Source organism: Bipolaris oryzae (assembly GCF_000523455.1).
Source record: "Bipolaris oryzae ATCC 44560 unplaced genomic scaffold scaffold_63, whole genome shotgun sequence".
Classification (NCBI taxonomy): domain Eukaryota; kingdom Fungi; phylum Ascomycota; class Dothideomycetes; order Pleosporales; family Pleosporaceae; genus Bipolaris; species Bipolaris oryzae.
The window spans coordinates 99,697-127,011 of record NW_006911339.1 but is presented as its reverse complement, the minus strand read 5'-3'; the positions used below and the strand labels follow the sequence as shown (position 1 = coordinate 127,011).

General features: G+C 49.2%; 8 protein-coding genes across 8 annotated transcripts; 4 read left to right on the top strand and 4 right to left on the bottom strand.

The window, feature by feature from the left end:
- Positions 1 to 811: 811 nt before the first annotated feature.
- COCMIDRAFT_95111 (uncharacterized protein) lies at positions 812 to 4,886 on the top strand (the record flags this gene model as incomplete). The annotated part of the gene is made up of 4 exons (XM_007689718.1): positions 812 to 1,985; positions 2,186 to 3,082; positions 3,146 to 3,680; positions 3,743 to 4,886. The coding sequence occupies 4 exons, from the start codon at positions 812 to 814 to the stop codon at positions 4,884 to 4,886; spliced, it is 3,750 nt and encodes a 1,249-aa protein (XP_007687908.1).
- Positions 4,887 to 5,311: 425 nt separating this feature from the next.
- On the bottom strand, positions 5,312 to 5,960 carry COCMIDRAFT_5238 (uncharacterized protein; the record flags this gene model as incomplete). Its single annotated transcript, XM_007689676.1, has 2 exons — positions 5,312 to 5,668; positions 5,727 to 5,960. 2 exons carry the CDS (start codon positions 5,958 to 5,960, stop codon positions 5,312 to 5,314), a joined length of 591 nt encoding a protein of 196 aa, XP_007687866.1.
- Positions 5,961 to 11,377: 5,417 nt separating this feature from the next.
- COCMIDRAFT_26260 (uncharacterized protein) lies at positions 11,378 to 14,006 on the bottom strand (the record flags this gene model as incomplete). The annotated part of the gene is made up of 3 exons (XM_007689681.1): positions 11,378 to 13,705; positions 13,761 to 13,934; positions 13,989 to 14,006. 3 exons carry the CDS (start codon positions 14,004 to 14,006, stop codon positions 11,378 to 11,380), a joined length of 2,520 nt encoding a protein of 839 aa, XP_007687871.1.
- Positions 14,007 to 14,337: 331 nt separating this feature from the next.
- COCMIDRAFT_95172 (uncharacterized protein) lies at positions 14,338 to 17,162 on the top strand (the record flags this gene model as incomplete). Its single annotated transcript, XM_007689717.1, has 2 exons — positions 14,338 to 16,506; positions 16,566 to 17,162. 2 exons carry the CDS (start codon positions 14,338 to 14,340, stop codon positions 17,160 to 17,162), a joined length of 2,766 nt encoding a protein of 921 aa, XP_007687907.1.
- Positions 17,163 to 17,541: 379 nt separating this feature from the next.
- Positions 17,542 to 18,151, bottom strand: COCMIDRAFT_95159 (uncharacterized protein; the record flags this gene model as incomplete). The annotated part of the gene is made up of 3 exons (XM_007689716.1): positions 17,542 to 17,612; positions 17,749 to 17,851; positions 18,002 to 18,151. The coding sequence occupies 3 exons, from the start codon at positions 18,149 to 18,151 to the stop codon at positions 17,542 to 17,544; spliced, it is 324 nt and encodes a 107-aa protein (XP_007687906.1).
- A 2,451-nt stretch (positions 18,152 to 20,602) lies between these two features.
- COCMIDRAFT_36703 (uncharacterized protein) lies at positions 20,603 to 22,502 on the bottom strand (the record flags this gene model as incomplete). Its single annotated transcript, XM_007689695.1, has 4 exons — positions 20,603 to 21,149; positions 21,198 to 21,775; positions 21,884 to 22,290; positions 22,340 to 22,502. 4 exons carry the CDS (start codon positions 22,500 to 22,502, stop codon positions 20,603 to 20,605), a joined length of 1,695 nt encoding a protein of 564 aa, XP_007687885.1.
- Positions 22,503 to 23,569: 1,067 nt separating this feature from the next.
- Positions 23,570 to 24,778, top strand: COCMIDRAFT_95084 (uncharacterized protein; the record flags this gene model as incomplete). Its single annotated transcript, XM_007689715.1, has 2 exons — positions 23,570 to 24,341; positions 24,393 to 24,778. The coding sequence occupies 2 exons, from the start codon at positions 23,570 to 23,572 to the stop codon at positions 24,776 to 24,778; spliced, it is 1,158 nt and encodes a 385-aa protein (XP_007687905.1).
- Positions 24,779 to 25,567: 789 nt separating this feature from the next.
- COCMIDRAFT_95056 (uncharacterized protein) lies at positions 25,568 to 27,310 on the top strand (the record flags this gene model as incomplete). Its single annotated transcript, XM_007689714.1, has 1 exon — positions 25,568 to 27,310. The coding sequence occupies one exon, from the start codon at positions 25,568 to 25,570 to the stop codon at positions 27,308 to 27,310; it is 1,743 nt and encodes a 580-aa protein (XP_007687904.1).
- Between the last annotated feature and the right edge of the window lie 5 nt (positions 27,311 to 27,315).

The window sequence follows — 27,315 nt, the reverse complement described above, 5'->3', positions numbered from 1 at the left end:
TATGGGCCGCTTAAATGTCCTATCAGATTTTCACTTAAATAAGAGGAATATCCAGCATCAGTAGAGTGTATCGCTTGGTCAATCAGGTACTTCTTACAGTAGTACTCCAATGTAAAATGGTTAGTCCTGTTGTAACCTCTCACAGCTTTTTCATACATTCTCCGCATGCACAGCGAACAAGCACCTGTTTCGTGGGAGAACTTTCGTCCTGATGAGACATCACAATATTGAGAGTTATAGCAGGTTTTTCCGCTTATTTCCACATGCCCAAAAACCGACTCTCCAAGGAAATTATATGCTATAAGTCAGGGAGACCTCCCATATTTCTCATAGCCATCTACGTCCAAGTGATGCAAAATGCATGTGGCAGAGACGCGCCCCCTTACTTTAGCGAAGAGAGGACCGACCCTTCGGTACATGGTACTATCTAAGACTAGCGCTACGGGTGACTGTAAGTTGGAGACCTTGCCACGTAGTACTCTACTTAGTACTCTACAGTTTGCGCTAAACCAAAAGAGAAGATCCGCTCATCTACCTTTGTGCTGCACCCTATTCCATTGCGTTGCGATTTCTGCTACATATCACTATCATCAGGCGGATTTTATCTGAATTAAATCCGCTGCCCGCTTGGCAAGGCACCCTGTTAGCCACGTCTCAGGATCCGTCGCAGCCGATCATTTGTCGGGACCTCTTTCCTCCATTCGCGCATCCGTAAATGTCGCAGTCTCACACAGCTCGCTTTACTCGATTCTTCGACGCTTACATCCCTATCCGTACTCTATCCCTAATGTATCTCGACACACCATAGCATATGGTGAGACCTCCCAGAACGCTGGATTCCATGGATAGCCAAGTCCCTGAGAATCCCCTGAGAACGGCTCCTCCTGTTCTTCCGAAGAAAGGCCGACAAGATGGCGCCCTCAATCGTCTCGACACTTCAAGCCTTCCCCAGTTGTTGGATATGGACAACAGACCGACGTTTGTGCTTAATATCGAAAATCATGTCTGTGGAAATCAACTAGCCGTGCGGCCAATATTCTGCAATGCTGCGTTGAGGAGGCAGGAGCAACTATTTCTCAAGGTTATTGGCTCTGCACGGGAAGATTCCGAAGATAGCGACCGTGGCGCAACCTATGAAGAATTTCGAAAATGGGCAACGACTATCCGAAAATTTCGAGATTCTAGAGACATCTTTCCACTGGCGATTGAGTACGCCAAATTCGTATGGACTGTTTTCTGTATTCAGCCCAACTGGAGAGTGATCGCCGGCCATCCAGTCTTTCGCGACGAAGATATCCCAGGAAGGGGTCCGCTGTGGACATCTGCACCAGAATCTGAAAAGAAGTGGCGTGGCGTGCGGGTGAGAGACGACAAGCAAGGTTTAGCTTCTGCTGCAGCTATCCCGACACATGGCATATTGGAGAATGCTCAAAACCCCGAATCGTCACAAATAAACAATGGTTTAGAGGAGGAGAAAAGTAGCACACCAAGCGTCTCCGCCGTTACCCTGACAGCACTTGAATGTTCCGTACCCGACTGGACGGCTGCGCACCCCAAAGGCGTTCTTTCAGACCATTTAAAATTCGTAAGAAGTATTGACTGGTCAAAGACATCTCTGGGCGCTATGAATACATGGACGATTCAATTCCGAGAAATTATTTGCTTGGTCATGCGGAATCCTCATCCATCATCTGTTTTTTGGGGCGAGGACTTGATCATGCTCTATAATGAGTCTCATAGGGATATAATTGCGGGCGACAAGCATCCTGCTCTGATGGGTACTGGTTTTACAGGCCCTTTTCACGAAATGTGGGATTCAGTTAGCACTACGATGCGCGAAAGCGCTCGAACCGGCCAGGCTCAACTCAACCTCAATCAAATGTTACCAATCATACGGCATGGTTATCTGGAAGAGGCATTCTTCACGTGGTCTTTTGTGGGCATTCATACTCTGACTCATTCGGTTATGTGTCGCTTACATGACTGTAGGTTCCAGTTTTTGGCGGCACTGATCGCATTCTTGGTTGTAAGTATCGTTGCGATAGCATCATATAACTTATCTGCCGATTGAATGCGATGGTAATGGCATCAAGTGCCGAAAAATCCACAAATATATCAATCCAGTTCTCATTAAGTGAACATTATTGGATATGAGAAATCTTACTGACTCATGATCGGAATCTAGTCTATATGAATGCATTTGATACGACTATCGAATCGCTCAGAGGCAGGCGAATGGAGTTGTTACGCTATCTAGGCGAGCGCCTGAACGCAACACGCACTGTAAAAGAATTTTGGGGCAGGGCACTGGACGGTCTGGCTCATAACGACTACGACGTGCCTTTCGCGCTCTTGTACTCGATTGTGGATGCGGAGGACATCGACCATAGCTCTTTGGAAGCACCTGATACCAGTCCGGGTCTCGTAAAGACTTGCATCGTCGAAGGATCCATTGGAGTACCGAGAGGACATCAAGCCTGTCCTGAAAGATTTTCCTTGACGGAGAGTGATGATACTCTGATCTCAGCTTTCATCCAGGCGACGCGAACATTGGAGCCGTTAATGTTACACGTGGAAAATGGAACACTCCCGAGGTCATTACTTGAGATCGTTGAGTGGAGAGGATACAAGGATCCCTGCAGGGAAGCAATGATACTACCTCTTCGGCCAACAAATGCGGACAATGTTTGTGCATTGTTGCTCCTCGGCATCAACCCTCGTAGAGCTTACGACAAAGAGTACGAATCTTTCACATCCATGCTCAATAGACAGATTGCGACTTCATTAGCGTCAGTTCTTCTTTTTGAAGACGAGGTGCGGCGAAGCAAGCGCGCAGCTGAAGTTGCTGCTTTGCAGCGGGAGGAACTCTCTCAGCAACTCCAACTCCAGACCAGTCGGATGCGCCGAATGACCGAAATTTCACCTTTAGGCATGTGCTTGTTTGACGCAGAGGCGCACTTATTGGAGGCAAATGAACGTTTCTTTGAAATGACTGGAGTGTCCCATGATACCATTGGAAACTTCATGCCCGACGGCGTGCTAGCAGAGCAAAGCGTAGAGGCTGCAAAGAATATGTGGGATGGTAAGTGACATCTTTACATTACATCTGCTCCATGAGGTACGCTAACGAAATTTCAACGTCTAGAATTGATAAGTACCCACAAGCCGACCAGTCGAGAGCTCCAATATGCATTTCCTAGATTCCAAGCAAAAGACATCGACGGCGAACCCATTGAATTTTGGTTTCTTGCGTCTTGTCAGCCGGAGCTAAGCCCAGAAGGTGAACTGATAAGCGTTATGGGCACCGTTACCGATATATCGCACTTAAAATGGGCCCAAGGTCTCCAGGAACGAAGACTACGAGAAGCAGAAGAGGCAAAGCGCCAACAAAACGAGTTCATCGACATTACATCGCACGAAATGCGTAATCCATTATCGGCAATTCTGATATCCGCAGACGACATCGGAGATACTCTCAGTGCTCATCAATTCTCGTGTGATGAGGATAGAAACATTGCAAAAAGTTGCATCGAAGCTGCGAACAACATTGCTCTTTGTGTTCAGCATCAGAAGTCGATCGTCGATGACATCCTAACTGTATCGAAACTAGACTCCAATCTTTTGCGCATGACTCCCATTCCTTCGCAGCCTGCCGCTGTCGTTGAGCGTGCCATTGCTATGTTAGTGAACTCATTCTCTTCTTATCTCTAAGTACGCTCCACATTATTGACACTGCATTTAGGCTTCGTCCCGAAGTAGTTGCCAAAAGTACCGACCTGGAATTCAAGCCTCACTCAAGCCTACAAGAACTGAATATCGATTGGGTGATGCTCGATTCTAGCCGCCTGCTACAGATCATCGTGAATCTCATTACCAACGCGATAAAGTTCACCCAGGATCGGCCAAAACGCTCCATTGTTATCCACATTTGCGCACGCGCCGAAAAAGCAGATTTTGAACTTCCCAATGGCTTTGAGTTTGTCCCACAACGAACCAAATTTACTGATTGTGGTAATGGAGATGACTGGGGCACTGGTTCACCGGTCTTCCTCTTGTTCCAGGTTCAAGATACTGGCTGCGGACTTACACCGGAACAGAAAAAGCTCTTGTTTGAGAAGTTCGCCCAAGCGTCACCGCGTACACACGGAAAGTATGGCGGCAGTGGCCTTGGGCTTTTCATCTCGCGGCAGCTAGCCGAACTACATGGTGGACAGATTGGTTGTACTTCACAAGCAGGCATTGGCAGTACATTCGGGTTCTATCTAAAAAGCAGACGAATGACGTCTGAAGACTGCCGTATTCTTGAAGAACGCGCAAGAAAGTCACCTAATACCGAAATCCCCGCATTTTGTTTGCGCAACGCCCCGCAAGCCTTTCCTCCGATGCACAATCAATCACAGCCTAGTAGTAGTAGTACACACAACAATCACAGCGAGCAAACCAACAGACTAACCCAGCAACTCCACGTCCTCGTCGTAGAAGACAACCACCTCAACCAAAAAGTCCTCTGCAAACAACTCGCAAAGGCAGGCTGCATAACCGCCACCGCCGACAACGGCGTACAGGCCCTCGACTACATTGCCAAAACCCAGCTCTGCGACCCAAACGGCGTACCGCTCTCCATGGTCCTCATGGACTGCGAGATGCCCGAAATGGACGGCCTCACGTGTTGTAGGAAGGTACGCGAGATGGAGCAGCGCGGGCAAGTAGTCGGACACATACCGATTATTGCGGTGACGGCGAATATTCGGTGCGGCCAGATCGACGAGGCGAGGGCGTCGGGTATGGATGATGTAATTGGGAAGCCGTTTCGTATACCGGAGTTGTTGGAGAAGATGATGGAGTTGTTGAAGAGACTTGAGGGGGAGCGGGGTGGGAAGAATTGATATTCCGTTTGGGGGGAGGGCCTTTTTTTTTCTCTCTTGGGGGGGATTGCATTGGCATTGCGGCTACTAGCTTAATATTCCCTTGAAGTGCTTACCTGCTATGCTGAAGCCTGGAGTTTCGTTGGATTCGATAGAACATTTTTGGTGATTTCTTAGAGAGTTTTCAGGTGACTGAAAGAGGGAACGTTGTGCAGGAGTCGAACTATTTTCAAGATTCGCGGTGATGTTGGTGAAGTGACAAGCGGAATCAGCACTCGGACGCAATCATAGTAAACGGCAAAGGAAACGCTTATCGTGTGGGATTTTTCATATTCCTTTCATCATGCTGCAAAGGCAATTCCCATCATTAATCATCTCATTAGAAACTACACAACTCCATCACGCCAACTCGTACATCGCTCGACCCGACCTTCTCAGCCACCCTTTTACTTCGTCGACGGATTCGGGCTAATAGTGTTATCGGGGAACTTGCGGAAGATATCGGCAATGTGATCAATAGGCGCAGCCAGCAGGCCCATGGGGCCCTCGAACAACGGGTTCTCGCCAGCACTAGGATGACTCCTCGACGGCACAAACGCCTTTGTGCGTCCAAAGTTCTTGGCCAGACTCTCCGACGCACCCTTGTTATCGGGCCTCGCTAGTGCGTTTTCAAGAGCAGGCAGGTCGTCGGCTTCTTCCTCCTTGATGTGCTGGCCGAGGACGCTCCAGAGTTCCTTGAGCTTGGGGACGTAGGCCGAGTCGGTGGCTTTCATGTTTTGGAATTCTTTGAGGAGCTCCTTGACCTGGTGTCTCGTTAGCAGTCATACACATGGAGATTTGGGGGAAAAGAAGTAGACGAACCCGGTGGTGCTGCTGACGGTCCTTCTCGGCATGTGCGTGACCCTCCTTGCCAATGTACTTCTCCATGGCAGGGTAAACGAGCAGCTCCTCGGCTACAGAGTGTCGAGCAAGCTCCCAAGTAAACTGGTTTCCGAATCGTGTCTTGTGGTCGACATCGTCTGAGTTGATGACCTCGTTGTAGTACGACTCAAGCTCACGATGGTCCTTCTTGATAGCATCTGAAATAGTCGACATGGCTGCGACACGGGCACGGAATGAGGCGAATTGATTGTTTACTGTGACACGGCTGGCCTGAGGTCTGAAAGCGGCTCTGGAGATGGATGATACAAAAGTGCGGTGGAAGGACATTCTGAAGGAAAGAAAAGTAGTAGATTGTGGGCACAGAGACGGGCTTTTAATATGCTTGTTGATTGAGATTGAGCAAGGGGGAGGGGTGAGTATGCTATGTGATAGGACTCTCCAGCTTGGCTTCTTCCATTGGCGCTTTTATTTTGCGAGAAGAGAAGTGTTTACTTTTTGCGTCATTGTATCGCAACATGTTCAGTTGTGCAGTAATGAGACTGTGGTGATTGGTGAGGAGGTGAACGCCGTTTGTCTGTGCGTGCGCGTGTGTGGGTTGATGATTGCTTGATGTAGTGGAGATCCGGGGCTAGGAACACGCTTACTGCGTCTCAAATCGGAAGCGTGCCTATTGGACGGCATCACTTAAACGTCACTACAACACCATTGACACTGCCACTCCACCGTTGATACACAACATGGCATTTCTTGACAAGACATGTTATTGGGTAAAATTGGGGGACTGTCACAACTAGCGAATCAGCTTTGACAGATTTTGATTTGCATCATCCCCAAATTGATTGGATGCATCTGACTATACCATGTGAAGGTATCAAAGCGCACCGTTGCAGCTGTGAAGTTGCTCCGCGGCGCACGCTTGGGAATACATATACACGTCACGAGAACAGGGTAGCCACAATGTTGGCAATTTAGGACAACCGAATATGGTGAGACGAGATTCGCTGCGTCATTCGCACGTCTTCGATGCAGTACAACATGCGCAGCTTGTAGATTTCGATCCCATCTTCTCCGCTTGTTGCAACTCGAGATCCTTACAGTAATTTGCATGTGAATGCATTCGAAAAGCCAATTGTGTTGCTCACAATAGTCATCTACTCTTTTGAGGAAGCATGTGGAGCTCTAGCCATGTCCAGATGTCAAATCACCTGTGCTGTTGTCGAATGAACTTGATCAAAAGAAGAGGGGAATTCCGAACAAGGATTCTATTGAGCTTCAAAATGATAGTCTACTGACGGAAGGGAGAAAAACAACGGTCTATGGTGAACAAGAAAGAAAAAAGACCACCTTGAAAGGACAACCAAAGAGCGAAGAGAAGATATCCCACCCAAATCCAACTATCCGGCGCGCATCTTATCCCAAATGTTGCCCAGGTAGCCAACTCACATCCAAAACATAGTATCATCTAGCTCCTTCGCCCAAGGCCCCGGACCCCCCGATCTCGCACGATTCCACTCCAAAACCGCGCGGTTCAACACTGCCTTTTCAATCTCGCTCTCCAAAAACTTCTCATGCTCCCTCTCGACCGCAATCTCATCCGGCGACTTCCTCTGCGCCCCCTTCCCCGACTGCGACGTCTGCGGCGCCAAAATCGCTTTCCGCCGTGCCAAACGAACCTGCTCCTTTTGTTTGATCGTACTTACAAGATCCGCATAAGATTTATGGTCTGCACTGCCTCTGTCGGGGCTGAACCAGTTCCGTAGATACGCGCGGCCACGATCGCATAGTCGATCCGCGTAGTATGCTGGAGGCGGGTACGACACGCCGAGTGTAGCCCGCGCGTACGTGTAGCAAAGCTTGTATGTGAGTTCCTGGAGCTCCGTATCTTTGATTCCGATTTCGTTGGCGATGACCATGTAGTGCGTTGGGATTGCTGTGCCTTTGAGACCGTGGTGCGATTGCAGGTAGAAATCCGAGTAGTGAGGTAAAGTGATTGCGCGGTCGACGAGAGTTCCTGGTCTACAGTTTCCGTTTGCGGAAGCGACGGAGGTGGGGAAGAAGCGGGTTGAGTGGCGCTTTACGGCGACGACGACGGTGATTTTGATATTGGCGATGCCGATCGTTTTGCATGCGGCTCGGATCTGGGGTAGCTCTTCGTCGCGGACTTGGGCGAATTGCCCGGTGCTGACGCCGTCGCGGTAGTAGAGAATTCTCTTGGGGTGGGCTTTGGTTGCATTGCGGTAGGCTGTAAGGCGTTCTAAGACCATGGGCTCGAGGTCGTCAATGATCTTTCAATACTTGTCAGCTGGTGTCTGGAGATTGTCGATGGCATCTGAGACTTACCTCTTTCTTACAAGTCCTCTGGAGTCTCATGGAGCCTCGGAATTTGGCTGCGTTGGAATCGATGGAGCCAACTACGGCGGCGATTGAGGGACATCCAACCAGTGAGCCAGTGCCGGGGTGAGTGACATCTGCTCCAAGGACCAGAGTTTCCTGCAAAGAGTTCTTCATGCCCGTGTTGTCGAAATGAACAACATGATTGCTACCGCCAAACTTGAGATTCGCCTTCATCATGATGTTGGCCATGTACTGGGTGATGTCCTTATTGAAGGTCCCTCGCTTTACATTTGGAGCTTGAGTCATGCAGAGAGACTGCAGAGCCTCATAACGATCCACGACGTCTTTGAAAGCAGAATAAATCGGGATGCTCTTGTTCTTCAGTAGCATAATTACAAAGCCAGCCCTAGGATGGCCCCGCTTCATCTTCTGGATGGATTGCTGGATCGTCGCCTTGATAGAGTCATACGGTACCCCTCGAAGGCCTTGGACTAACGTCGAGCCCAAGCAATTCGCACCGTCACAGATGTTGTATCGATTCAGCAGGCCGTTGAAAGTATTTTGGTAGGTGATAACCGTATCGCTATCCTTTTGTAAACTGGCCTCGACAAGCAAAAGGTAGTTGATTTGCTTCTTGGTAGAATAACCAGGAGAATCGAAAAATTTCTTGAGTTTCCCAAGGTTCCATTGAGCTTTGTCATTCGGCCTTGCGTCAGGAGTTCCGGGGCCGTACGAAATGGTGAGAGCTCTCAACTGCGCGGATGGTATCTTGAGCATCGTCGGCTTGATAAGGAGGTGCGAACAGCCAGGCTAGAAGGACACATGTGTTAGCTTTAGTGCTTCAGGAAGAAATCGTGGAAATGGGGCTTACGAGCGACTGTTCTCCATCAAGGTGTTTGAGTCCGAGACTCTTCATTCCCTCGACCTCGATGAGACGTCGGCTGGTATCGGGTACATGTGCCGCCAGTTTCAACATATTGTCGATCAGTTCCTCTGGAAGAAGTTTCTTATAAATCTGGTACGGCAGGATTCGCAGATATTCACGGGGATAATAGACTGGCTCCCTCTCATTGCCAACGTTGATAGCTGCAAGGTCATTGTTGAAGTCCTTACCAAATACATCTCTCAAATGCTTCTCAACACGTGTGTGTTTCTTAGGGTCTGTTGAATCTAGAAACTTCATGCTCGGATCGCTGAATTTCCTACCCAGTTCAAAGACGGATTTGACGCGGTTCTGGGGCTTGTTGAGGCGATTGATCTGGTCCTGGTTGTCTTTGTTCGGCAAGCGTTCATGTTCGATATACACACGCAGTGTTTTGAGAAGCCGCACTCGCTCATCCTCAGAGAAGGTGTCATCAGCCAAGAACTCGCCAACCGTGATAGATCTAAAGAATGCGCTGGTAGCAGGGTTGATGTTGAGGAAGATTTTCTGCATTCCTGGTTTGATCGTGAAATAGTAGCCTCGAATCGCACACAGGGATTTCAGGGAGCGCTTTCCGGGCAAATCCACGTAACCACCCTTGACAAAGAACTTGTTACTGAATTGTTGAAAGACCTCTGAAGTCATGCTTTTGGCAATCGCAAGGTTGAGCGCGCTGATTATGGGGTTGAAGTTGAACTCTGGATCACTCTCCCTGTGGCTTGCATCCATGTAGCGATACAGCCCATCAAGGTCAAGTTCGCGGTGGAGTTTGAGGAACAGCTGAACTCTCTCACTTCCATCTGCGATAGCCTCGGGCTGCCATACAGCGCCAGCTTGAGTACCATCATCTCCAGGGATAACAGGCTGATACCCAATCGTCTCATGGAGGTTCTTCCATGCAACAATTGTCTTGACATGATCTGTGGCATAGTGTTCCTTGTTATCTCTAAGCACACTCCATGCCTCTTCAGCCGTCTTGAAGATGTATTTGGCTTTGCGCTTGCTCTTCCCACCAGGAATCTTGAGAATTTCGTAGACAAAGAAGCGAGTCTTGGGCTTGAAGCGAACTTCAAAATGATTCGTGAGAACGTCTGAAGATGCTTGAGCAAATGCTGTCCGGAGCGGAAACTCGGCTCTCTTTGCCTTGCTCAGAGCAAGCTCGGGTTGGAACGCATTGCCTGGGCCAACTCGGTCTCTATCCGGTAGAAGGACGAATTTTGGTGCACACGTCTCTACAGGATCTGTCTGTGTGATATCGCGAACCGCTGTCAGACCTTCAGTGGAGTGACCGACTGACCGAAGGATTCCGTTCAGCATGACGTCTTCATCTGTAACTGTACCCTCGACTGTATCCTTCGCCATATCTATGGCCACATCCTTGACTGAGCCTTTAGTTGTATTCTGGGTCTGGTCCTCCAATCTCACTCGTGCTAAGGCTTCCGCGTTCGCATCTGTTGTTGCTTCTTCCGCCGGATCCTGATATCGTGGCTTCTTCGACTTGCGGAACTTGACAATAGCCTGACGAGCAGCATTGGCTTTGCCCGGACCATAGATCCTAGCGAGAGGCGAATCAATTGCAGTGGGTACATTGAGTTTTGGACAAGCACCGTCATATGCATCATGACCGCTGGTACCGCAAATGACACAAGGGTCGTCATTCATGTGCCGACGCAGGGACGGCTCTGTAAGACGTTCGAAATCGCTCATCGTTTTGAAGCTGAGGGTACCCAATCTGTAGGTTTGAAATCAAGAAAGAAAGTGTATGTGTGATCTGAATCTGAATGTAGAAGTAACGAGAAGATGGTATAAGGTACTGGAAGTTCTCCGTGATGAAATGCAGAGAGTAAAAATAACTTACCTATATACAAGCATCTCAACGAGATATTGCCGACTGCTTGGTTTGTCACATAGCCACCCAAAAGAGAACTGGCAAATGCTATCTTGGTATACAAACTTGCAGTGAAAACGATACGCGATAGCCATGATGCATGTCAAACACGCTTGGCAATACCCTACAAACTCGAGGCTAGCAACATAGATACCCTGTCTTCTATTACAGATGTTTGTGAGCCATTGAACTTGGTGATACGGCCTGGTTTGGCTTTGTTCAAAATCACCGCAAACTACCTTCATCATGCGAAAGTTGTTATATGTAATTACGCAAGCAAAGGTATGATGGCTGCCACGCTACACGGCTAGGAATGAGCACTTATGCCGGGATGTGTATCCGTTTTCCTCGGAAGTAGGTAAAATGTGTCAGAAAATAACATGTTCAAAGCTATTCCAAAAAGTGGTATCGACTGCTGAGCGGACCAGCCAGGAGCTTCCTCTGAAGCCACACCTGGGGACGCAAAATGAGGTGAATTATGTCTGTCTACCTCTTTTTGTTCCTCTTCGCTGCCCTCTTTTCGCCCCTAACATCCTTCTTCAACCTAGCATCAACCATCTTGTATTTACCCTTGGTGCCCTTTGGTCGGTTCTTGATACCCTTGTTACCTCCTCTGGCCACAACAACACTGACCTTTTGCTTGGGCTTCTTCTTTGCCGCTCTCGACATTAATCGTGCAATACTCTGGGCCTTTTCCTTCTCTGTCATACCCTCCTCGTCTGCCAAGAGAGCAGACTTTTTCTTGAGCTTCTCCAAGCGCTGGGCAGCCTTGAACTTCTTGCGAGCCTGTGCTTCACGGACCTTCTTAATAGGGCGAGCGTTCAGCGCGCGGAGCTTCTCTTTGATGGCTGCGGCTGCGGCTGCTGAAGTTGGGCGCTGTATCTTAGAATGTTTGTTTTCGTCGTCGAGGAACCAGTCAGGAAGACCGTCGACGTCACGATGTGAGTAACGGTTGAATGATTCATCCAGGAGGTCGTGTTTTGTTTTCTGACCGGTAGCCATCTGATGGGCGAGGGTCATGGCTTCTGCTGTGATGATATCGATGTCTGGTTTGCCGTTTTTCATAGGCATGGAATCTTGTTCCCACTGTGTTTCGTCGCGCGCGACTTCTTCGATTTTGTCATCGTCCTCATCAGAGGACTCGTCATCAAAAGCTACTGCAGGAGAGGCACTCTTCTTGTTTGTTCGGATTGACAGTGCCTTCTCTGATGCAGAAGGTGGTGTAGCCGACTCCTCCTTCATTTCGGTATCGCCTTCAACATCGATGCCACTGTCGTCATCTTCCTCAAGGTCATCGAGCCCATCGATTCCCTTAAAAATGTCTTGATCAAAGAAACGCTCGGCACGCTTGGTAAGACCTCGCTTGGACTGTCCATCGCGATCGAGATCAGTGATTAGCTCTTGAGGCCCTTCCTGTTCGTCGCTGCTCCAGTCACTGTCGACGTCTTGTACAAGCTCTTCATCGTCACTTTGTTCCTTGTCCTCGTCAGAGAACCCGTTCCATTCTCCGTCGTCGTCTTGTTTCCTGGCGCGTTTTGCCCGGTACTTGGCATCGCGAGCAGATCTTTGCTCGACGTACTCGCCATACATAGCGTCTAGGTCTCGTTCGAGATAGTCTTCTTCTTCGTCAGTTTCAAGTTCTTCTTCAACCTCTTCCGGCTTTTCTTTCTCAACAATCTGCACCATCTTTCCTTTGGCAATCTTATTAAGAGCACCAGCCTTATCGACGGCCTTCAAACCAAACATGGCGTCTTCGCCGGTTGGTCCGACCTGTTCCAAGCCAATGTCAAACGGTGTGGCCATGTTCATTTGTAGCCGAGTAATCTCCTTCTGCCTTCGCTCATTTTCCGCGCGACGCTGTTTCTTTTTCGCCTTTGTATCCTTCTCTTTCAGGCGTTCCAACTCTTCCTGGATTTGCATCTCTTCGTCCATAGACTCAATCTCGGCAACTTCCTCGCCTTCTTGCGCTTCTTTAGCCTTGGCCTCCTCTGCCTTGTCCTTCTTTGACGCAAAGCCGAAAATTTCGCGTACTTTAAGTCGCCAGCGGAGAAGGCGCTTGAAGTCGGCTCGTCCTAAGACCTTGAGATCTGCGCAGCAGTCTCTAATTTCCTTTGTGGTTTCTGGAAGCTTGTCGATGGTGGCGATGGCAATGTCGCCGTTGGGCTTTTGCTCGAAACTCAGCTTATTCAGGCCACCAAGCATGGCAATGGGATCAGTAGTATGAATGAAGTCGGATACTGGAGCCTCCTTGAACTGTGTCCAATCTCCTTCCTCGTAACCCTCACGCTTCCTCTTCTTCACTTCGGGTTTGAACACCTTTGCTTCGTTGTTGGGCGTGGGGTCTGCAAGCTCGGCGAAAACGCTGCGGGCGTCGAGGAACTTGGGGTCGAGATGCTTTGGGGCCTTGTAGCCACGGCAGACGACGAAGATTTCGGCTGAGACATTTCGAGATGATGGCGGCTTCGTTGCCTCGACTTTAGTGAAGAGCTGGTTGAAGACCCAGAGCAGCGAGTTGTAGTCTTTTGATCTGAAAACCTTGGTGACAAAAGTTCCGCCTTCGACCAAAAACTCGGTCGCCAGTTTCATGGATTGCAGCACAAGTTCGGCCTGGGTAAAGGCATCCTGGACCCACGCAGTTCCGACATTGGGCGCACCATCGTGAAGGACTGTATCGCACTTGAGATGCTTAAGGTGCTGGCGCAGCGTCGCTCGGCACTTGTCTGTTGTGATATCGCTCTGGAAGGTGATGCATCGCGGGATAGGCTTGATTGGGGCGAGATCGACACCGACAATGAGGGAATTTGCGGGCATAACCTGGAGGTGTCAGTACGAAGTCTGGCGCATGGCTTCTTTGGAAGGGAAATTGTACCTCGGAAGCGACTTGACACCATGATCCTGGCGCGGCGCAAAGATCAATCAAGACCTTGCTCTTTTCCAAAAAGTTATACTTTTTATTCAGTTGGATCAACTTGAAGGCAGCACGCGCGCGATAGCCCTTTTCTTTGGCGAGCTTGTACCACTTGTCGAGACGACCTTTTCCGTGCTGGTTATGTGTTAGCCATTGAGTGCTTCGTATTCCATATCATTCCTTGCGCACCTTCTTTTGGATCGCCATGGCTGCGGTTTGGGGTTGTCGTGATGGCGCGGGCAAAAAGTTCGCCAAAGTAAATTTTGGGATGCGCGGCGCTATTGCCGGGCGGTGGCAGAATCTCACACGCGCAGTCTGAAGCACACTAGGGCAGAGTAAAGCACGCTAGTACCGTGTAGCGCACGGGACATGTAGCATGCGTCATGGCCACCCGGCCGGCCAGCCAGCCAGTTCGACGCGTGCCTGGGCCACCGCATGAGGATGAAGGTAAACCGCCAGCTGCACATGTCGTGTCTGTGTCCATAACAAAAGATAGAGGCCTCTCCGACTACCCGGCTTTTTCTCCCGTGCTGCAGGCATGATTCCACGCAAGAAATCTAAGCCAAGTACACAGGCCCCTGCCGATACTACCTCAGACCAGCATGTAGCCGACTCGACATCTTCAGTCGGTACAACAACTCCGACCTCAACCGGCTCACTAACCCCCCGCGGGAGCAGATGGCTATCAGGGTCGGGTAGCTGGCGGTCCAAGGCACCAGCTATAGTTCAAACTGCAAAAGAAAGCATCGGGGTCAGTGGGGGCGCAACCAACGAGCTGCCGGGCGAGGAAGCGAAGAAGCCCCAGGATGAGTCGCCTAAGAAGTTTCTCACCAAGCGCAGTTCAAGCAAGAGCCAAGTCATACCTGCCGCCATCACACAGGTCAACGTCTCTTCAGACGGTCTAGTCGAAGACATGCCGAAACCAACCCCAGAGCCAGAGAGCGTCGACGAACCATCTACGCCCACCACGATCGACGAGCCTCCATTGCCTCCCGAGCCATCTGCGTCACAAACTGCTGCTACTGCAAGCACATGGGGATGGAGAAGTTGGTGGTCGCGGCCAGATGGATACACTGAAGCTGGGAAGGCTACCACTGAGGCAAAGGCGACCGTCGAAGCAGCCTCTACCACCCCATTACCTGGACCTACTCCCTCAGAAGAGCCAGATGCTCAGACCAAGGGCTTGGATGCTACCGAAACACCAGCAAAGACTGGTGAGAATGGAGATACTGAAATGAAGGATGCTCCTGAACCACCATCTACCCAAGAAGCACAATCCGAGGCCCCGCCCTCTACTGCCAAACGCTTAGCAAAGGCTACTTCTGGATCTTGGTTTTGGATGTGGAGTAGTGCACAGAATGCTCAGGCCAATTCACCTCCTGTTGAGCCACCACCTCAAGAAGCTGACTCACAGATTCCAGACCAGACATCTCAGCCAGCCTCTCAAGCACCGAACGAGATAGCTCAACCGGCCAAGACGACTGAGACAGTACCTGCTGCTGCTGCTGATCCTGTTGCTGCTGCACCTGTTACTGCCGAGCCTGCTAGGCCTAATGATGCTAGCCCTACCACACAAACGTCCAAACCCTCGAAACCGTCAGCTTGGGCATTTTGGTACAGAGGCAAGCCAGAAGATGAGAAGAAGTTAGGCGATGCTGGACCACAAAAGCATGTGGGCGAAGTAGCTGTCTTCGATACTCCTTCGCAATCACATCCCGAGGCTGCACAGTTCAACGAGCAGGAACAGCCAAATTCTGGCCAAGAAACCCCCAAAGAACCGCAAAAACAGCGCGAGGAGAATCCCATACCCAGGAAATCATTTCCATCACTACGAGGTCGCCCAAAAACAAAGGCTGCGGCGAAAGATACCCCGGCTGATACTCCTAGCTCCAGCAAAGCAAATACTCCAACTAAGACATCTCCAGTGCGTGAGCCTACAAAGTCCGAGACAGCCGCCGCTTCCCAGTCCGTCCCGAAACAAGCGGGCAAGGGCAAACAGGAACCGCCGAATCTCTTGTTGCCAGAGTTTAGGAACACCTACCAAATGGTGCAACAACCGAATTTCTGGAAACAGATTCGCCAATACTTCCTTGGAGGCGAGGCTGGAGCCCCTCATCTGCACATTAACCCTGCACCACCAAGAATCAAGAAGGCTGTAGCCATTGGTGTCCACGGCTTCTTCCCTGCACCCATTATCCAAAAAGTGCTGGGTCAGCCCACCGGTACATCGATCCGGTTTGCAAATGCCGCAGCAGCAGCTATCAAAGACTGGACCGAGGCGCGCGGGTACACACCCGAGATTGAGCAGATTGCGTTGGAAGGTGAAGGTTTCATTGCCGAGCGTGTCAATTCCTTGTGGAAGCTGCTGTTGAATTGGATTGACCAAATCAAGCAAGCAGACTTCATTCTTGTAGCATGCCATTCTCAGGGCGTGCCAGTCGCAATGATGCTTGTGGCCAAGCTGATCCAATTTGGCTGTGTCAATGCTACAAGAATTGGACTCTGTGCCATGGCTGGTATCAACATGGGCCCTTTTATTGAATACAAGACCAAATACTTTGGTCCCACGGCTGCAGAGCTCTTTGAGTTCACAAATCCTAAGAGTCTCGTCAGCCAGATGTACCTCGCTGCCCTTGATGAGGTTCTGAGATCTGGAGTGCGTATACTGTACGTTGGCAGCATCGATGATCAACTGGTATCACTCGAAGTATGACATCCCCCTGTCCCCTGTAAGGAGCCAAATGCTAACTCAAACTCCCCTTCTAGTCATCCACATTCTCAACCCTTTCACATCCCTACATTTACCGTGCCGTCTTCGTAGATGGCCGCATCCATGCCCCCGACTTCCTCACCCACCTCGTCGGCTTCACACTCAAACTACGTAACCTGGGGCTTCCCGACCACGGGCTCATCCGCGAACTCTCACCTGCATTAGCTGGTTCGCTTTACGGCGGCGAAGGTCACTCCCGCGTCTACGAGGACCCTGCCGTATATGCCCTCGCTGTTCAGCACGCCCTTGAAACAACATCCCTTCCCATCCCCTCGAGCAAGGAGCGCCCTTCGACTGCAGGAAGTTTCCAAGGCATCAACATCCCGATTATCGGGGAGAAGCTGAGCACGGGTAAAAAGGAAGATGTGTTCAAGCTTAGAGTACAAGAGTACGAACCAAGCGGCAGTTCGACGAATCCAAATCCCTTTTTTCTGCCTTGGGCTATGAGGGGCTTGCTGGAAGAGGATGTTGTGAAGAAGGAGCTTGGGCATGAGGTCGAGAGCTTACTTGGCTTGTTTGAGAAGTGGAAGCCTACGGGCAAGCAGTTGAAGGACGTCAAGTTTAGACTTGAGGTAGTGAAGAGTAAGCTGTAAATGACTTCTTCGTTTTTTTCTTTCTCGTATTCTAGGATGGATTCTAGCGTGTCGTATATAGAGATTTTCAGCATTTTGGGGGTGTTGGACATGAGGAATTCTTCTATTTGGTGTGGGTAGGGAAGAGGGCGTTGATACGAGATACCATGAACTTGTATGGCATTACCTCTTGATGAATAAAAGTGCAATCTTGTCATGCTTTAGATGTTACTTCAATGTGGCTCTTATTTTCTCACTTCCGTGAGTAACGTGTCGGTTCTTCGTTGTGTATGCTCTTGAAGAACAGCATTTCGTCTGTCGAGTTGGGCTATACCTCGCCCTCGCATCTTATTCTCATCTCTTCCATTTACAAAGACCCACCAGTCCGAACGAGGGGCCATTAGTTACCGTCGTAGAAAATCTCCTTGTACCGATGTGTAACGTCCACCACTGCCATCGCTGCGTCGAAATCTGTTGTTACATTCCACATTAGCCTCTGCTTCCTCACAATTCCGATATAATCCTCATCCAATACTAACACGCTATGTGGCTATGACACCTAAACAAAATCATGGAAAAGAAGGAGTGGAAAAAGAAACCCACATACCAACACCCGTCCCAAAATCCGTCGCAGCCTGCACCTTGACGTGCAAATTCTGATCCACCTTGCCGATAATCTCTACTGCATGACCAACCGTGAGATGCGAATCCTATTCAATTCACGTCAGCATTTCGTTCGCCTGACACCCTTTTCCACTCCCTCTCTCATTTCTCTTCTCCTCTATTATCCTCTCGTCTTCTCGTCTTTCTCTCCTTCCTCTTCCATTCCCCAGGCCCACAAAAAGGGTACGTCTACATACCCGAGTTAAAATAACATCGATATTGCCTCCAGCATCAATCACGGCCGTTTCGCCGCGTAATTGCACGACTTTGCCCAGTATGCGTACGATGCGGTGTTGGAATTCGGAGAGGTGCGGGGCGATGATGCGGGGGGTTTGCGGGTGATCCATTTTCGTTTTTTAGGCTATGGAAAGTCTGGCGGGTGGATTGGCGGGGTTGGTGGGCGAGGGAAAGGAAGGGAATTGGCGAGTGTTGGGTGTGTGAGGGGCAGGGATAACGGGTGGCGGTGATGCTTGGGTTTGAGGGTTTGACGCGTCGCGTTGTCGGTGGGGTTGCTAGCGTTGTTGCGCTGGCACGTGATGACTGGGTGACTGGAGCGATTACTTTTGAGTGAGTTTTGGGTGGAATGTCTGCGGAGTTTTGGGGTCATTCTTGGGGTTAAAAATAAAACGGAGAGTGAAGCGGTTCCATTGACGATTTCGTGTATGTGTCAACTGTAAGTGTATGAGTTGCGCACTCGCGGGCTTGTTGTACAATATTTTATTGTCTTAGTCTATGTCCTTCTATATTTGTACCCAAAGAGAGTTGTAACAAGAAATCAATACAAAATTCCTCTCCATAATCCATTCTCCTCCGCCACACAACTACCGTCTAATCTCTATCATTTCCCGTTTTTCTTGTCAATGTCTCCTTGGTGATGAGACTGGGAATACCATTAAGGACTCTAGTGCGTTTATGTACATTGAATTGTATTGAAGCTAAAGCTGATGTTACATAATGAAAGAGGAAGGGAAAGAGAGAAAAGTTGGAGCAGGAATTGCAATCCGGGTTACTGGACTTGTCAGCCAAGGTCTGGACGCTGAAGCAAAGATGGAAAGTATACCTTCGAGGACTGCGATGTGCTAGACTGTGACGAAGACTGAGTCTGAGACGAGGATTGACCCTTCGTCTGGCCCTGTGCCTGGGCTTGGGCAGCTGCTTGTGCGGGTCCCAAAGGTGATGCAAAGACGGAGGGGATCATATTTTTGGAGTGAAATATTGGTAAAACGAAAGTTTGGTGGTTTTTGTTATTCCCTAATGTGCTGTGATAGTTGCAGTAATATGTTGATAATGTCTTCTTTCTCCATGCTGTCCCTATCTCTTATATACGCTCTTAGGCCATACACGCGTCAGTGTCCAGTCTCACGAGAAATACGGCAGAGACATTTTCACCGCATGACTACTTCCTCATGAAGCATCAAAAGTGCATGTTTGTACCTCCGCGCGGTCCTCCGCAAAAATTTCCGAGGTAAGTAGTTGTGAACTAACTCAGCCTTGCAAATTAACCTAAAAAGACTTCGCTAATAAGCCCATGTGTTAGGCGTAGTTCATCAAGTAAGACGGCAGCTTATGCATGATAAGGCTCTTATCCAATGGGTTTATGAGGCTACTTTTCGGAGGGCCAGTGTTTCGCTACGTCGCTTGGCTTAGCCTCACGGCAATGGGCGCCGTGCCTTCAGCCGCACGTCTTGGCCATGCTGACTTCCTAATTAGGGCCAAGGTCTTGCGGCTTCTAGGTTCTTAAGATAGACCCTTGTCAGAGCAACCCAAATATCGGGCACATGGTTGAACTTAAGTCCGAAGGAAGTGGCGCAGGTATGTGGCTCTCTTTGCCAAAACCAGCTGCACTGTAGGTAAAGTTGAAAGACACATCAACCAGAGACAAATTATGTAGGAAAATATAGGCGCAACTAAATGTATGTGAGAAAATTGTTATAGGTAGATATTGCAAGGTAGCGGAGACGTACCACTGCAATTGGGAGGCATCTAGCTCAAAAAGGCATCAGAAGAATAGGCTGTGAGCGGGATAACTGAGACCTTGATGGCTGTGAATCTCATAGACCAAAGCTTTCATCAAATCTGGATAGCGAATGATGTCATAAATTATGATCGTGATTGATTTGGTGGTGTACAGCCCACTCTCTTTCCCCATCTCAAGTTCCGAAATGAAAACCCGACGCTAATGACGCACTAACACCCAAGTCGTTTTCCTCAACCGCATTCTCCTTCCTACAAAAACAAAGTTGCACCGTTTCCTTGAAGAATTATTCGACAAAAAAAGCTGCTCCCCCGGGAAGGCTCGAACTTCCAACCTCCTGATAAGCTACATAGTGCTGTAACAGTCAGACGCGCTAGCCAATTGCGCCACGGAGGATATTGAGCTGTTGTTGCTCGTGGCTTATTGTCATGTGATTGATGGGATGAAGACAAAGTGTAGCATTTGTATACCCCAGTAACGGAAGAAGCAATACAAGGGTTGACGCGCAAAGGTTGTGTGCAAGTTTTCAATGGGTAGAGCGGGGGTAGGAAGTGGGTCTTGCTCGCTTACACGCAGCATGAGACGTCTCAGAACACCTTGGAGTATCTCAATGCATGACATTAGCCTGAACTGTGTCGATACTTCTCATCGCTGTAGATAAAAGCGCAGTAGCATCTGGCTATAGAGAATGGCGCGTGCCAAGTTGCGCCGCTTGTGTTCAGCCAAGCTGTAAACTTCGCTCACTGTTCAGCAAACGATATTCAGAAATGCTCCAAGCTAGACATCCATATTCCCTCTAGGTCGGAGGCATGTATGTCATATTCTACATGGTCTTTCGGCCTCTCTTCTTCTTCTCTTTCGATGGCGTGCTATCTGCGTTGGGTGATTCTATCTTGAACTCGTCGCTCTCAAGATCGAGATAGCCGCGAAAGATGCTGATAGTGAAGAGATCTTTCGTATAGCATGTTATGCCATCTTTGATCAGTTTCTGCGCTTCTGGGTCATCTTCGTAGTTGTTCGCAAGCACAATATTATCCCCGGTTGTATTCATCCTGGAAGATGTAACGTTTTTCGCACCTGCAGCTTTGCACACTGCTACGACTTCAGGGAATGACTCGTATACACCCCTGAGATTCTTTGTGAAATGAATGGTATAGCCTTCAAAAGGCGTTTGCGGTTGGCCAAACACATCGTCGAATCTGAATCCCCATTCCTCTTCTTGCTTGGAAGTGGAAGGCTTGTAAGCGGATAAGGAGAGCAAACGGCCCTCTTTTGCCGATTCCAGAAGCCATGCATCCGTAACGATGGGAATCCCACGGGCAATCGCATATAATACCTTCGTCTTCTTTTGAAGGTCGCTGTCTCTGACACTATGACTAATCAGTAAACTCCACGCTCCAAGCCACATTTGAGCTTACCATAGTATGTTGAAGTCGTCAGTCAGTTTTTCTACATATGCCCCTCCTTGCTTCTTGAGCAGTTTGACTGCCTGACTTGATTTCGTGATGGTAGAGTTACTAGAAGCTACTCTTGGCGGATGGCCATCGTAAACTTCCGTCGTGACGCATGTCGAATCCTGGGTGCTCTGAGGAGATCGCATCAAATCCGCTTCTTCTGCCTCGTCGAGTGCTTCCGTGTGAGACGTACTCGTCGGACGCTTCTTTCTCTTCTTGCCAGATTTTTGAGACGTCGTTTCAATGCTACTCAGTCGAGCATCTCGTGTATCTTCGTCGTTATTTGTCTTTGTACGTTTGATCCCCACTGTAAGTGCTTCTTGTTCGAACTTCAAATTCTCCCGCAAAGCAGAGGTGCTGCGCTTTCTGTTGGATTTCGGAGGAATCTGTACTTGCGGAGAACTTTTGTCGGCTTTACGAAGTGAAGGCCTGGTTTTGTTCATAACTGAGCCGATAGCTGGCACTTCTGTTGATTGAAAAACATTCGTGTTCTGTGATTCACTTGTTCGAGCAGTAGAAAAGGTTTCTGATACTGGCTCTGGCTCTTGTTCCCGTGATGAAGGTCGCGTTTCTTTTACTGGCCCGCCCGTATTATCAGTAAAGTCAGGCGGGTTGATATCTGCAGCCAATCAAGTTGATATGCTATTGACTCGAGCTGCTGTCGGGGTCTCCTGGACCACAAAAGATTGTTGTTGTGGAAGCTGTGGAGTTGCTCGAAGCCGGAAATGCCGATTTTGAGTTCTGGCGTCAGGCTTAGACTCAGTCAAACCCTCATCACCTACTTCATCTTCTGGGGTTTCAGCTATGCGACGAGCATTAGGAACTGCCGATGAGTCGACTTGGACCTCGGAGTCGGTCCATTGGCAGGTGAAACTTGATTCTAAAGAGGAAAGATTAAGTATGTCGCCATGACGGAGGAAGATTGCTTCCGAGTGGTTGTCAGTACGTGGCTGTAACTCGAACTTGGCGGAGGATGGAGATGGCGCATGTGATTGACCAGGTATAATAGTCAACTTTTCGTTGACAGCTTCCAACTTGACCCCAAAAGGTCCAGCGACTAGCGGTGTAAGTGCGCGTGCATAGAAATTGAGGATGGAAGAACACACTGATGCGGCCAAGTTCCCGTTGCATGCGTGGATCCAATACGCGCACTACTTCAGCATGGTTGGATTCTGCACTCACAATTATGTGAGCAATGCCTTCATTGGGCAAGCTGAATTCGTTTGATCCAGGGGCAACAGTAGTGCTCGACGAGACCAGCGTCCACATTGTTGAAGTCGTTGGACGCGTCGTGGCGAGATTAGATAGGAACGCGCGGTCACGTTTGTGAAGTTCAGAACACTTAAGCTAGCGATGACGTGCAGGATAAGTGGGTGGCGATTGCTCTGATTGGCTCACGATAACATTGTACATATCATCCCTACATCTCGGACTACCGTATCCTCATCCACACATATGTATGCTGCAAAGGCCACATGTGCATTGCGTGTCTTGATCACAGAGATATTACAAATATGCCTAGAACATGCAAGATATGTGGTGCAGTCACTACCGACCTCGATGCCACTTGTCACCAGCGCTCCGGGATCCGATGGGTCTCAGAGCATGGACGGGGCTTGAGTCGAAGAACAATACTAAGGAATTCTACGCTATCTTATCATCACTTCCATCCGCGCCTCAAACAGCAAAAGCGATTGCTTCTAATGAATTCTTAGGCGACCTTGCGACTTGCAGTGAGACAGGAGAAGTACAACAGCAGGACATTGGCTTTGCGTCACCGAACTGGAACTTGTCACAGTCAGTAACTCGACGCACACAGCCGCCGGGACCACGAACAATAGTAAGAGTATCGAAATCTTCAAGACCGCGTTTTCACCTTGGCTCTAGACCTTGGATCGGTGAGTCGAGGTGGCCGATCATTCCCATGCTGTCACTACAGTTGCTATTATCCATTCGGGAACCAAACGCACCTCGTCCACTCACCCTATCAACTACAATGTTTAGCGACAACATTCATCAAGAAAAAATCGTTGCCTTGTAGCTATTATACATGCTGCTTCGCACAGCGTATATCCCTCGTTGCTGCGGGATCCTCTCATTCTTCTCAACCACCCCTTGCCTCTACTACCATTCCTCTGAGCCATACAAGGTCCCAACTTCAACACCACGACCAAAGTTACACAACCCCGCCTTTAGTGATTGTGTGACTGTCTTCTAATTTCTTATACCTATTCTCTTCCGCCTCAGCACCTGTCTCAAGGTGTTTCCTCGAGAAGCCAAACTCGGCTGCTCTCAAACGACAACACCCACCATTGCCAAGCATCATGGGTGTTCCTATGGAGCATGTTCAAGTTCCACCCAACTTCGACCCTTGGAGCCAGAATTTGAACATCACAGTTTCCGATGGCCAAGGCGGATGGGTTGTGGTGACGAGAAACATGCAGGACCTTGACCAATATCGGTACTATGGATTTCGTCTTGCGATCAGCTATGGAGCTGGATTCGGAGCATGTTTACTGCTTTTCCTGGTTCTCCTAATCACGACCAAGGCCGATCGACGAAAGTCCGCCATATTCTTGCTCAATGTCGCTTGTGTCTTCTCCAATTGCATCCGTTGTCTGCTGTTCAGCAGCTGGCTCACCGGCGAATTCTACAATCCCTATTCCGTTCTCAGCCAGGACTGGAGACGCATCACTAACGGAGACTTTGCCAATCATATCGCCATCAATATCTTCGGTATCCTGGTCAACGCTCTGGTCTTCGCCTCGCTCAGTCTTCAAGTGTGGACCGTCTGCGTCACCACACCGCCTCTACAGCGAAGCATCATCATGGTTGTTACTCTAATCATGGCTGGCGTCTCGTTTGGGTACAGAGTCGCTGCTGTGTACTACAACACCAAGTTGACATTGTCCTATCAACCCCTAGACTCTATTGAGTACCTAGTGTCAATTTCCTATATGCTTCAGACCGTTGCGATCTGGCTCTTCAGTTGCGTGTTTACCTGGAAGCTCGGCTATGCGATTATACAGAGGCGTCGTCTCAACATGCCTCAGTTTGGACCGATCCAAGTCGTCTTTATCATGGGCTGTCAGACTATGCTGATTCCAGGTATGTTTACCATATATTTCTAATGTCGAGACTCAACTGACATACCTAAAGCAATCTTTTCTTCACTTCAATATGCAGGCTTCCTTCCTGAGATTGTTACTCATGTCCTCACGGTCGTCTGCATCTTCCTCCCGCTATCAGCAATCTGGGCGGGAGTTGTGAACGACCAGGACCTTGCCTCCAGAGGGCCCGATGCTCATCAGCGACTTATCAGGAACGATTACTTCAACTCTGGATCCAGAGCTACAATGGTCGGGGGCTCTACTGTCTGCGATAAGAGTCGTCAGATGAGTGTGTGGTCTGATACGAAGAGCAAGGACATTGAGAGCATTCCTCTCACTCCTACAGTACCTACTCCCAAGAGTATAAAGAGCAACGAAATCAGGGTCGACCGCGACTTCAACGTTTCGCGCCACGATGCTGCTAGTCGGGTCTAAATGGTACTTCTGCAGCCTTTCTGAAGGCTGAGGTTCCCATTTCACATTGGAACAGGGACTTCGACATCAGCTATTTCCAGCAGCAATATCGGTAGTCCATCAAAGACGATCTTTCATGTAAGAGTTCAACCCAAATAGGTTGTGACTTTTCAGGAAACGAGCGAGTAACATGCAGAACATACTCATGGCCCATAGGAGACGAGAACTTAATCAGTTTTGTAATCATTCAAGATAGGGATGATGACGATTGGATATATCCACAACCATCGGGGCTTTATTCATTTGTTTCATATTCATATCGTGGGAACTCTATCCTGTCTTTTCTTTTCTTTACCTCTCTCTTCAACATTTAGCTCACACAAGGGAGCAATGCCTTATTCTTGATACTCGCTATATACTTAACGATTCTATCGAGACTTGAACCGCATCAATAGTAATAAAAAATTCTTTGGTATAGTTGATGTAAAAACATAATTGCTGTACTGAGGATTGGAATCGAGCATACGAATCGTCGATTCCAATCTTTTCTTAAAAATAGCTCCCATGTGGTGACTAGTTGATTGAGTTGAGTATGCTCTATAGACATCTCTACATGTATTCCCTGGTATATATTTCTTAAAAGTGATGGAGAAGGACATATGGTAACCCCGGATTTGGGCGATGATGATGACTGAAGCGGAAGGCGCGTTTCTCGAGCGGTTTGCACAAATCGTTTTCGGAGCGGACTGACCCCACCACTGCATCCCAGTCCAATGACTTTCGACAACGGTACATTGCGGAGCACCTGTCATGCGTCTCATAGACACAAGAACACTCGAACTCGGATGGTTTAATGACAATGAAATCCCTGCCTACGCCATTCTTTCCCACACGTGGGGTCCAGATGAGGTCAACCACCAAGAATATGTCTGGATCAACAGAGCCCGCGCACTCTCGGCATCATCGATGTCGACCTCTTTATCGCAAAACGAGCAACATGCGCAATCATCTCTCATTTTGGCACTGGAACTGATGATTCGAGGAAACTCTGGGGCGCCGTCAAGAAGCATGTCGGAAAGCGATCTCATGAAGCGTATTGGCTACAGCAAAATTATCAATGCAGCCGAACAAGCACGGGGCCAGGGCTGCAACTATCTTTGGGTAGATACATGCTGCATAGACAAAACTTCGAGCGCCGAGCTGCAAGAGGCCATCAATTCCATGTATCGCTGGTACAGGGACGCAGAAGTGTGCATTGTCTATCTTAGCGATATTGCCAAAAACCACGGCGACCTCAGGACCGCCTCGGAAATCGCGAGATGCGCTTTTGCAAATAGCAGATGGACTCAACGTGGATGGACTCTTCAAGAACTTATAGCGCCTGTTGTATGCCGCTTCTACCTCCAGGATTGGACATTGATGGGCGAGAAGGTCGAGTTCTTGAAAGAGCTGTCGGATGTGACCAACATACCGGTCCATATTCTTGAGGATTCCAGATCACTTAGTGAAGTTTCGGTAGCGGAACGGATGTCGTGGGCTGCGCATCGTCAGAGCACGCGTATTGAGGACGTGGCATATAGCTTACTCGGTATCTTCGATATCCACATGCCGCTTTTGTACGGGGAAGGCGAAAAGGCCTTTATCCGGCTACAAGAAGAGGTACTCAAAACCACCGACGATTACTCACTGTTCTCATGGCGTGCAAATGAGTCACGGCAGTCCACATACCGGGGCCTGCTTGCACGAAGTCCGGCTGAGTTCCAGCATTGCCATTCTATCGAGCGTGAGAGTATCATGTCTACTTTTCCCATCGCCTCGACGCCTATAGGTCTCTGTGTCCAGCTCGAGTTCCTACCTGATGCAAAAGACAAGAGCCATGTGCTAGCTATGATTCGATCAAGCAATTCTATGAGCCAGCGCTTAGCCATCACACTGAAATGTCTAGATGGCAGCATGCAATACGCACGTGTCGACGCTGGAACCCTCACTGCAATCGACGACTGGCCGACAGGCCAACTAAAGACCATCTACGTTCGACAAAAACTCTCCATCCCCCCAAGTTTCACAACCGCAGACTTCAAATGCTTCCATATCCAGCGTCGGATATCAAACCAAATCACACCCGCCGTCCGTATAATTAGCGTCACACCCCGCGCCGCCTGGGACGAAGCCTCACACGAGCTCCGCATCCCCGAAAACGTCACCGAATTCTGGGGCGCTCTCCTCCTCCGCGTACAATCTGCCACTTATGCGCATTCCCTCAACTACCCAGTTGCCTTTGGCTTCAATCGCGCAACCAGCCACTATTGGTGCAAAGCCGTTTCCGTCCCCCAACAATCTCAGAACAGCTACTCAATCGGAACCTGGCCTCAAGCCGTCAAAACGCGAATCCCAGACTACGTGTACGACCCTCTACATGGAAATGATGTGCGAAGCGATATGTTTCTCGTCGGGGACAGCGAATTAGCTATTAATATAAGTATTAGCGCTGGGCTATATGGCGATGATATCGCACTAAAGGTTTACATCGATGGACTGGTGGAATGGCAATGAGAACC